The following is a 12,417-nucleotide window of genomic DNA, read 5'->3' on the forward strand; positions in this document are numbered from 1 at the left end:
ATCAGAGATTGGGTCAATGACACTGCACTAGTTTACAAACAGGAAACAGCTGTTTCTCCTTGGTCTCTCAATTCTGTTAGGGCCCTTCAAGACAGCGTCAAAATGCGGGACAAATAAGTGGGGCAGAAAATCACAGTACCTTAAGAAGAGTCCAGACATGGAGCTGTCAGTCCCAATAAATGATTCCCCGCCATCCTGACATGTTTGTTTGTAGTAGATTTTAGAAATCCACAAGATGAACAGGGAACATCCTGTGGAAGTTTACTTTTAATTTTATTTTAATTGACTCTCCGAGATGCGCTAGACCTCATAAATGCTGATGCGGATATCTGAATGTGCACACAAGCAGATTCCTTGTAATTATTTCTCCTCACCCTCCTCCTGCCTTTAGATTTGCCCTCTTGAACCCTGCCCACTGTATAAATTCAAGCTCTGTTTAATTTCATAAACATCAGAACAAATGAATGCTTGCAGAGAGTTCTCATGGGAATTGCTTTCCAATTGTGCTTCATTTAGCCACTTGTGTGCTTATAGCTCCATTTGTTTACAGCCCGCATCAGCTGTAAAATGGTATTATAAAATTTGGACATGGAGCAGTCCACACCAGCATATAGGAATGAAGTAGCATGTTTTCCTTGCAGAGATATAAAGTCATGCAAATATGCACACTTTCCAGCCCAAATCAGGTTTTAAATGCACCTTTTAAACACGTGTTTCTTGCCAGTTAATATGATCTAGCGCACGTTTTTGGCAAATGTCATTTAGCCAAACACCCCTTTTATCCTGGTTTCTTCCGCATTTTAGGGCTCGTGTAGAAGGGCCCTCAGTTGGATAGAGTTGACAGCTTCTACTAGAGACATGATATATATTTCCAGAGAACAGAACCAAGTACTAGTTGAGTATTCCTTATCCAAAATACCTGTGTTTGCATAGACATAATCTTGGAGATGAGACCTAAATCTAAACATGAAGTTGATTCATGTTTCATATACACCATATACACATAGCCTGATGGTACATTTATGCAATATTTCAAAAATAATTTTGTGCATGAAGCAAAGACTATTAGAAAGCAAAATGTCACTATCCCAGCTATTCACATAGACAATTTGGAATTTTTGAGTATTTCGGGGATGCTCAACCTGTATATGCAATACTGACATCGTGGTTGAATGCCTCAGCAAAGATAGTTACTAGGGTATGTAATAACAGGCACATGATGCCTAAGGCAGGCATTAGCTCAACTGATCAGCTACATCTGGTTGAAAAAAACACACCCTAAAACCCTTACAGGGTAGAATGCTTGAGATTAGACAACAGAGTTCTCTGAGATACATTGAGAGAACTTAAAGAACTTCTATTATTCAGCATGAAGTTTAACGTACAGCAGACATTCTGAGATGAGTGATCACTAGCTATGGTCAATAGTCGTTACACTGTGGGAAACATCAACAGTGTTCGTAATGCCGTATATACTCATGTATAAGTTAAGGGCAGGCTTTGAGGACAAAGTTGTGGATTATTCTGAAGAAATGGGAAAGTACCAGAACTGACTCAGGGAGGCAGCTGCCCCTGGCCACCATGTCATTTCCCCACCCAGGTATCCCAAAAGGCTAGAAGTGGCACCACTATGTAGAGGGGTTTGATGCTTCTTTGTTTTCACCTTTTAACACTCTACCTAAACGGGATTCCTTTTTTATAAGAATTAATTGACACTTAGATAAGCCAACCCAGGTTTTTGGGGCTGATTTCTGACTAAAATTTCTAGATTGATACTAAGTGGGTATAAACATTAATGAAAAATATACAGTAATGAATATGAAGGAGCAAGTGAGCCAACCTCTTGTCAAACTAAGTACCCTGGAGAATATAGATCCTGCCTTAATGGGAAACTGCAGATTTCTTCAGTAAAGTACTTTGTGAATGTAGAAATCTATATATATATAAAAGGGTAATGGAATCACGGCACTGGACAAAACAACTAAACTAAACGCCCCACAACCTCGAAAATTGACAGCAAAACCTCTTATCCACGCCTCTAAGTTCATACAACAAAAAGAAAAGAAAAATAAAGTCCTAGCCACCGCAACGCGTGGCTGGGCACAGCTAGTGTATTATGTTCTCTGACAGCATTTAGCTAGTGTTGGGAAAAGTGTTGTCCACTTATTGTCATCCCCAGGATATTTTTGTGCACCCAGGGTCCAAAACACTTGAATCCTCGTCCCGCCAAATGTCCACTGAGATTTGTGGGGACAGTTATACTTTAGTATAACTGTTGCAATGGTAGTGATGTGTGTTTTTGTGTTTATATATGAGATACTATCATTGGTCTGTCTGTCTTGCATCTGTCTATAAAGTGCAATATGAGGGTGTTCAGAGACATATTAGATAAAATATATTTATAATGATGTGACCCCTCCCCCAGGGTCTCCCTCAACCAACATTTTCCCCCCTGTGATTTACATTTTCTAAATAGTCTCAGACATGAAACATTGCCTGCTAGCGGAGAATGTTTCTGTTTCTACTTGTGAATACAGTAGAGTCTCACTTATCCAACATAAACGGGCCGGCAGAACGTAGGATAAGCGAATATGTTGGATAATAAGGAGAGATTAAGGAAAAGCCTATTAAACATCAAAATAGGTTATGATTTTATAAATTAAGCACCAAAACATCATGTTATACAACAAATTTGATAGAAAAAGTAGTTTAATACGCAGTAATGCTATGTAGTAATTACTGTATTTACGAATTTAGCACCAAAATATCACAATACATTGAAAACATTGACTACAAAAATGCGTTGGATAATCCAGAACGTTGGATAAGTGAGACTCTACTGTACTTATCTGCTTTCTTTTTTCTTGCCCACATCACACTCTATGTTGGATTCCACCATTCCTATTCCTTGCAAGGGTGGGACGGACCAGTCCCAGTGCACATATGGGAAAACTATCTAGAAATCTTCCATGCACACAGACAACACAAGGAGTGGACAGCTGTGTCTTTTATTCCCTCTCTTGTGACAGCCTCTCTTACCTACTAGATGTCTCCACTTGATGATTCCCCAGCCTTTAACCTTGTTGAATTCATTCTATTGTGTATATGAACCTAGAACAGTGCTTCCCAACCTGTGGTCCATGGACCACCAGTGGTCCCCAAGAACTAAAATATGATCAGCAGCCTCACCGTTACTACGCAGTTGCAACAAGAGTGACTGGTCTCACGAAACCCTCTTATAGTGCCGAGGGAATGGTGTTATCTAGAGGGGAAAGGCTGACTACCCATGAAAGGCATGACAACAAGCCTCCTGACTGCTGCTTCTCCTCCCTACCCCTAAGCAGAGCCATTCTATGTGGTGCTTGGAAGTAGGGATGCCTTGGTGTCTTCATTTTTAGACCTGTTCCTAGGGTGCTGATTCAGAAAATTGCATTGGATAGACCACATCAGCTCTAGATTATTAAATATGGTTTTCTGTAGGCGAGGAGATGGTGACTACTGGATGGCATATGTTCTGTATCAGAAACTAGAGCTGATGTGGTCTATCCAATGCAATTTTCTGAATTAGCACCTCAAATAACCAAACTGAATCTAAAGTTGGCCAAAAACTGATTTGTAACCCTTTTGGAACTAATATTGGAGAGTGGTACCTGGTCAAAGTGGTCCCTGGTCAAAATAAAGTTGGGAACCACTGACCTAGAGTAATGCTTTTGGCCAACCCTCTTGCCTTGCCTGAACACAAAAAGGTTCTCATGTGTCAATATAGACATTAAAGTGAGATAGGTACGCCTACCTTAACAGTCACTTGTCAGAATTTTCTCAGCCACACAACTGCTAAAGCCACAGTAGCAGTCATTCAACAACATATCTTTTGTTGTCTCATAGTAGAGACAACATATAATTTAGGGGAAAGTCAGGTTCTCAGTCTATGGAACACCCTCCCAAATGAGATCAGACAGGATCCCTCTGTCCTATCTTTCCACAAAAAAGTGAAAACTTGACTGTGGGACCAGGCTTTTCAATGATAGAAGCAGCAGCAATTACAATTACAATGAACTATGATACAGTGACAGAATTGGATTGGACTCAGAATGCACCTTGTTTATATGAATATTTTAATCTACTTAATTTTAAATTGTAATTGATTATAATTATACACGCGTTTATATTTGTAAGCCGCCCTGAGTTCCCCCCTCGGGGGTGAGAAAGGCGGGGTAGAAATGTTGTACTAAATGAATAAATAAATATTATTGGGCAGGCCTGGTTCCATTTCCTGCATGTGTTGCTTAGCCTTTTCTCTTCTTTCTAGGACCATCCATTGTGACACCCCCTAAAGACATCTGGAATATCACTGGAGCCCAGATTTTCTTGAGTTGTGAGGTCATTGGAGTTCCAACCCCAGTGCTCACTTGGAACAAGGTGAGTGACCTTTGGTGCACATTTTGAAAACAATCCACAAGGAAGTTCTATTGTGCTGTCACGCCTGGGGTTGTAACTCTTAGCGAAAGAGGCATGGACGTGACATCTTTCCCCAGGGGATTGCTTCTTGCCCTCCTTTAGGGAAACTGGAACTCCCAAGGACCAAAACACTGTAGATAACTCAAAACTGGTTTTATTGTTCACATAAGGTTATCCCTTTAAGGCAATAAACTGGAAGTTTCAAAGTGGTAAAGGAAAATACATTACAGTCTTTGGTTGTCTTAAGTCCAAGGAGCTCTGCAGCTGAGAAGCTTTTCCAGCTCCCTCTTTCTCAATGGCTGTGAATGCCGGAGCAATCCTCAGCCTCATTCCAAATGGCCTATGTTTGAAGACACAGTCTTCCTTTGGTGCCGAAGAACTGATTTGAAGGCGCTTGAGACTCCTCAACGTCGTCCAGGTTGGCCCTGAACATGAAGCATAAATCTCAAGGGTAAGAATCTCAGAATTGATGCTGAAAGGCAACTTAATCAAGGGCTTTTAGAGCCAAGTCTCTCTCTCGCGTCCATCTGGTAGAAAGCTTGATGGTGGAATGAAAAAAGGAAACACTGTCCTACTCCAGGAAGAGATGGAGCCAAACAGTTGAGCCGAGGAAGCAATATAACTGGTGCAAACAACATTGATTGACAGCTATAAATAACCAATCAATCCAACTACATTTACAGGGTAAAGGCAAAATCAGGCATGATACAACAATTCAAATCTTGCAACTTACAGTTCGACATATAGATGGCGCCACTCGCGGCGTCACATCTATACAACTCACCCCAAAATGGATAGAAGCTTTGACAGAGTGCTACTACATTATCCTGTGGGAATCTGGTGAAGGTGAATAGGATCCACAAAAGAACAGTCCAGAGCTCTCAGTGAGTCTTGTGCAGACCATGTAGGAGATTGTGTTCTTTGCAGCAGCCCTTTTTCTGCTAGCAGTAGCCTTACGTGTAATTATAACATTCTGGGAGATATAGAAGGAGGATTTAAGATATTAACCACATTTAAAAGTTATCACATAATCATGGCAAATGCAGAAGTGGAGAGTGTTATAACAAAATGGGAATGCAAGAGGGGTGGATTGAAGTGCGTGCCAAGCAAAACACTCCCTCTTAGCTCTGCAAGCATAACTTACATTGCTAGACAGGGAAGCTCTTAACAACAGGCATTTGCAAAAAAGAAAATTGTCTTCTCTGCAAAGATTAGGAATTATATAATCCACCTTTTGCCTTCTGGCATTTATGCCTCAGTAGGTTCTGGTTTCATTTCTGGTTGTCTTCATAAAACAAGCCTTGATTCAGTTTACCATATTAGGCCTTTCTGGGGCAGAGGAGACAGTAGTAAAACTCACTATGTGAGCTCATGCATGTTCGGGAAGTTTTGAAAATATTTAAAGACGTAAGGGATCTGGTGATATTACTCGGTCGTATTTGTGCAGGACTGTTGGAGGGAAGGAGGGCCAAGGAAATTTCTGGTAGACTTTAGTGCCCAGAATATGACATTAAACGTTAGTAGCCTTGGTTTATTCTGTAGTGACTAAAAACCGGAGGTTTGTGTTCAGATGTCCTTGGGTCCCAGTTTCTGCCAACCCTTGTTTTTGATTTCTCCTTAGTGACATCTAGCCTAGTTTTAATGAGATAATCATTTTCTTTAAAAACAGACTTGCAGATTGGAAGCACCTTTTAATGTGTCTGTGTTTCCAAAGCCTCAAAATGTCCCGATTTGGCAACAACAATCCCAATTAAAGACCTCTCGATGGCACAGTGGGTTAAACTGCTGAACTTGCTGACCGAAAGGTTGGCAGTTTGAATCCGGGGAGTGGGGTGAGCTCCCACTGTTAGCCCCAGCTTCTGCCAACCTAGCAGTTCAAAAACATGCAAACATAGATCAATAGGTACCACTTCAACGGGAAGGTAACAGTGCTCCACGCAGTCATGCTGGCCACATGACCTTGGAGACATCTACAAACAACACTGGCTCTTCAGCTTAGAAATGGAGATGAGCACCAATCCCCAGAGTCAGACACAACAAGACTTAATGACAGGGGAAAACCTTTACCTCTAATCCCAATTAATCCTCTGTCATCCCACTTTTTCTGATGCTTTAAAAATGCCCTAGTTCCTTTCTTCACTCTAACTTTCACCATTTACCCTGTTTATTTGTTTTAAACTGAGTTCAAAGTGCTGAAGTAGTTTGCATTCTGTAATCTTGGGGAGGGAGGCATAATTCTGCCCTTGTAGATTCAGAGAAAAGCAAACGGCTGCCTCTGACCCCATCTTCTGTGTCGTTTCTCATTAATAACTTTTGCCATCCTGAGTATCTTCTGAGGTTACTTGTGTATCCCAGTTTTCATCTGTGAAATATTATGCCCCTTCTACACTGCCATATAAAATCCAGATTATCTCCTTTGAACTGGATTGCATGGCAGTGTAGACTCATATAATCTATTTCAAAGCAGATAATGTAGATTATCTGATTTGATAATCTGGATTGTATGGTAGTGTAGAAGGGGTCTTAGGTCCCTTCCACACTGCCCTGTATCCCAAGATCTGATCACAGATTTTATCCCAGATTATCTGGCATTGGAGGTTCATATAATCCAGTTTAAAGCAGATATTCTGGGATCAAATTCTGAGATATAGGGGTGTGTAGAAGGGGCCTTAGAGGGTATGTGCTCTTGGTTGCTCAGAAAGCCTCCATGTCTCATGTTCTGGGGAACACATTCCTTGGATAACTTTGGGTTGAATTGCTTTAGCACACAATATATTTTTTGATATTTTAATATACACTTCAAGAAATTCACGTGGTCTAGCAAAATTCTCAATGGGTTGGAACATGCAACTTGTTTCTTTTTTTTGTAGCAGCTACATTGGTTCCCAGTTCATTTTTGAGCACAAATAGAAATGCTCACCAAAATATTGAATCTATTTACTATATTTATAACCCGCCCTTCTTACACCGAAAGGGATTCAGAATGACCTATATGAGTATGTAAATTTAGATACCTGCCTATTTAGCAGAGATACTAAGGACCTTTCCACACAGCCATATAACTCAGAATATCAAGGCAGATAATTTATTTATTTATTTATTTATCTCACCCCAAAGGGGACTCAGGGCGGATCACATTACACCTATAAGCAAACATTCAATGCCTTTTAACATAGAACAAAGACAAGACAAACATAGGCTCCGAGCGGCCCTCGAACTCATGACCTCCTGGTCAGAGTGATTCATTGCAGCTGGTTGCAGCTGGCTTGTTCTCCAGCCTGCGCCACAGCCCGGGCCCACATTATATGCTTTGAACTAGATTATCTGAGTCCACAATGGCATATAATTCAGTTAAATGTGGATTTTATGCAGCTGTGTAGAAGGGGCCTTAGAGACCCCTTTACTAAATTATGAAGGTCTTTAATGGATTACCAGCAAGAGCACCCAATCCGTATTAGTGAGCGATGCACACCAATACTCCTTGCACACTAATTTGAATTCCACACCAGTGCAAATCAGGCACTTTGCCATCATTACAACATAGTAACATAACAGGAGTCCTATAAGCAGTCATACCAGCCACATGACCTGGAGATGTCTATGGACAATGCCGGCTCTTCGGCTTAGAAATGGAGATGAGCACCAACCCCCAGAGTCGGTCACGACTGGACTTAACGTCAGGGGAAACCTTTACCTTTACCTATACTGTAAATGGAAGTTACAAACTGGAAGTTAACTCTTGCAGATGTAAATCCACTATAAAGTATTCTGGCCATTATTATCAACTTCAACATTTCTTATGGTATAGATCCAGGATCTGAAACAAATGTAGACCAACATATGAGCCTCCTGGCCATAAGGTCTATATAGGGAAAGTTTTTCTCCTTGCCCTGATGGACTGCCTTTCTCCCACAGAGTCGGGGAGATCCTGCATGAACACTAGATCTAATAACAATAATAGATCTGGGATCCTGTAAGTAACATATGCTAGTGTAAATGACAGTTGTGTCAGATCAAGTACTTTTTGGGAATGTTGCCAAAGAAGCCCTGCTGTTTCCTAGGCATTTCTGATCCTCGGGAGCAGGTCTCAGCTTTGTCAGGCTGCCAATTACTGCAGAAGCCCAGTAAATTTATATTTGTGGAGCTTTACACTCCACCTGAGTGTTATAAGATATTGTTGTAGTCCTTCCTGTTGACTCGTGACATTGCTCAGACAGTGAGGGACAGAAGTTGACTCGCAATGCCAAAACTGTCTCTCTACATCCCTCTTTTGGTCCCAAGCATCATCTATGAAGTGATATTTGGTATCTTTTTATGTACCACAAGATCATAATCAACCAATTTATAGGTGGGATCCAAAGATTTGTTTAGGTTCACAAAAACAACTTTTATTAATCCAGTTGTTACTACAGCAAGAGTTCCATATTTGTTGAGGATATATTCCTGGCTGGACTGTTGTTGCCTGAAAGCATGGATGTGAATGAAAGCCATTAAATTACCTTACTTCTGGTGTAGAATCTTATCCGTCCTCCAATTTTGGGGAAAGATAACAGAGAATCACCTCGAGGACCTAGCAAATTGCTCAAGAGACAATTTCTCCTTGGCTGCGAGTAAGTGAAGTCATGGATATGGGTTCCATGGTTACAGGGTTCTTGTTGTATTTTACTTTCCTTGTTAGAAGTGACATCTTTGCTACATATCAGGAACTGATTATGAATCTCACCTGCTCCAAAACAGACTTTGCTATGCAGCGTTTTGAGGAGAGGAAAATGTTGGTCAGGATCCAAATAATCTTGAAACTAGTTCCATGAGCTGGGGTTGTCCTTGTCCCAGTGTATAAGATCTGTTTTAAACATTGACCTCTATGGATAACAAAATTAGGTACTGGCAAATTAAGAAATAACTTCAAAAAACAACTATCATAAATCCTTTTCCTTCACATACCAGATTTCAAGGGGACAATATGGTGTCCAGAGAATGGAACTTCTTCCGGGGGATCGGGATAATTTGGCCATCCAGACTCGTGGTGGCCCTGAGAAACATGAAGTAACAGGGTGGGTGTTGGTAAGTAGCAGGTTTTTTTACTATTGTGATTGAAACAATTTTGTGTAATTTTTATAGGGCAACAGGAAGAAAATTGGCTTTTAAGATTTCAGAACCAGCTGGAAAGTGATGCAGTAGGGGAATGATATGATCCCAAGTCTATGCTTACTGAATGGTATAAAGTTTACACATTGCATACTGATGTAGAGTAAAATGCATGAATGCCAGTATTGTTCAGTTGATCCTCAGACTCAGTGGAGGATTGGAATTGTATGTGTCAGGTCTTTTCCTGTTGCATTTCTATACATAGAGACTTTACAGATGTTGCTTGTGCATATAGATTAACAGACCCAAGATAGATACACTGAGTAAGAAAAAAGCACAACCAATAATATATTTGATTTTATGTACATTTAGTTGTATTTAATGGCTGGAACCATTTTCAGTTTTCATGTATCTTCTCTGTCTGCAACTACAGGCTCTAATCTAATCACAGAATTAATGACCAGTGCCCAAATCAGTGGTTCTCAATCCAGATGTTTTTGGACTTCAACTCCCAGAAATCCTAACAGCTGGTAAACTGGCTGGTATTTCTGGGAGTTGTAGGCCAAAATCACTGGCCCAAATCTTCCAGAAAATTACCATTGAAATATGGCCACCTAATATTTGTTTAAAATCTTTATGAAGAAGGGTCCACCAACTCCCATGAAGTGTAGGATATATGCAATTGAATTACTGCAGATGAGAGACCATTTCAGTTTTCCAGGCCAGTGGGAAAAGGTGTGCAATGTTGCAGTGTTCACATAGAGCAGTGGTTCTCAACATGTGGGTCCCCAGATATGTTGGCCTTCCAGAAATCCTAACAGCTGGTAAACAGCCCAATATGCTCAGCCTGCAGGTGTCACTGTATGACATTTGGGGGAAGATACGCAATCTATATATATAAAAGACTGATGGAATCAGGGCACCGGACAAAACAACAAAACTACAAGCCCCCCAACCTCGAAATTTGACAACACAACCCATCATCCACAGCTCTAGGTTGATACAACAAAAAGAAAAGAAAAATAAAGTCCTAATTAGAGGGAAAGGAATAATTGTTTTTATCCAATTGCTGCCAGTTAGATGGCTAAGCTCCGCCCACTTGGTCTCCTAGCAACCTACTCAGCCCAGGGGACAGGCACAGTTAGGCCTCAGGCCTCTTCCACACTGCCTATAAGATACAGATTATCTGATTTTAACTAGATTATATGGCAGTGTAGACTCAAGGCCCTTCCACACAGCTATATTACCCATTTATAATCTTACTAGCTGTGCCCGGCCACGCGTTGCTGTGGCGTTGTCTGGTGGTGTTGGTGAGAACTTGTTGAGGTAGTGGTGGTATTGAATGTCTGTTGTATGGTTGTCTTTATGTTTAGTATGCATTTGGTTGTTTGTGTACTGTGTAAGTGGTGAGGGTAGAGGGGGTCTATGTCCCTGTGTAGTAGTGTATAGTTTTTATACGTTGTCCATGTGTTGTGAATGCTTGGATTCTGCATAGTAGAAAGGGTTGGGCTGGATGGCCCTCTGCAAACTCTTGGATTCTATGCTTCTATTATTATCATCATCATCATCATCATCATCTTCATCTTCATCATCATCATTATGTAGAGGCTGGATGGCCATCTGTCAGGAGTGCTTGGATTGTGTCCTCCTGCATGGTAGAAGGAATACCACCACTACCTCAACAATTTCTCACCAACACCACCAGACAACGCCACAGCAATGCGTGGCCGGGCACAGCTAGTAGCATATATAGCAGTGATAGCGGTCTCACAGTTACTAAACCATTGGAATGTCCCACGGACCATGCCTAGTCAAGTGATCACTGGTAAAAAAAAAAAAAGGTTGGTAACCACTGATATATAGGAATTCTGGTGGATGGGAATCAAGAGGTAATGTCTACTGTTCCCACATGGAGCACTCTGGATTCCTACCATTAAAAAGTAATTTTGAGACCACGTTAAAAGTTAGGAAGAATAGCCTCTAGCAACTTCCGAATATTTCCTACACATAGTTACTAGGGGGGAAATAGCAAATACAACATACTGTCTCATAGTTTTAAGACATGGTTCTGTGCAGTGTTTCTTCCTACATCTCTCAAACTAATCAAAAGGATGAGGATGCCTGTGGGCGAAACATCAGGAGAGAATACTTCTGGAACATGGCCATACAGCCCGGAATACATACAACAACCCTGTGATCCTGGCCATGAAAGCCTTCGACAACACTATTAACTATGGTTTTGCTTTGGTAGATCTCACCCTTGAGTGAAGATGATGCTGGAGAATATGAGTGCCATGCATCGAATTCTAAAGGAGAAGCCACAGCCTCTGCAAAAATTACTATTGTTAATTCTATAAATGAAATACCTACCAAAAAAGGTAGGTAGTCTATGTTTGTCTTTTGTTGTGCTAGAAATGAAATGTAGATATTAGATAAGAGATAAGTCTGCTGACTTATAGCAATATCACTGTATCATGAACCAAAAATCAGGTTTGTGAACGAAAAGAAAGCTTTAAATTATTGTTCTTAGTAGCAGATGGTGAACTGAAGGAATCTCTCACAGTAGACACATGAGAGATTCCTGAAGAAAGTGGAATTCATTGCTGTCTATGAAGCTATGAAGAAAGGTCCCAGGGAAGAAATGGGAAGCAGAAAAGGAGTTTCTCCTTATCTTGGTTGCAGTACATCAGGAGATCATAGGCTTCAGAGGTGGCATGAAATGCATTCAGATGATGGGCTTGCTAAAAGTTCAACACTACTTTGTCCCCAATAACCCTAGAGCAGTGGTGGCGAACCTATGGCACGCGTGCCATAAGGGGCATCCCTGCCATAAGGGGCACACAGTGCCCTCCTGGCACATGCCACACATCA

General features: G+C 41.0%; 1 protein-coding gene across 1 annotated transcript in view; it reads left to right on the forward strand.

Moving 5' to 3' along the window:
- The window catches only part of igfbp7 (insulin like growth factor binding protein 7), a 37,900-nt gene that overhangs the window by 24,117 nt on the left and 1,366 nt on the right, over positions 1 to 12,417 (forward strand). Inside the window, exons 2-4 of the mRNA XM_062971703.1 lie at positions 4,310 to 4,419; positions 9,406 to 9,522; positions 11,798 to 11,924. Coding sequence (XP_062827773.1) covers positions 4,310 to 4,419; positions 9,406 to 9,522; positions 11,798 to 11,924 — 354 coding nt within the window. The remainder of the gene's footprint in view (positions 1 to 4,309; positions 4,420 to 9,405; positions 9,523 to 11,797; positions 11,925 to 12,417) is intronic.

The sequence above is a fragment of the Anolis carolinensis genome, chromosome 2, assembly GCF_035594765.1.
Source record: "Anolis carolinensis isolate JA03-04 chromosome 2, rAnoCar3.1.pri, whole genome shotgun sequence".
NCBI lineage: Eukaryota > Metazoa > Chordata > Lepidosauria > Squamata > Dactyloidae > Anolis > Anolis carolinensis.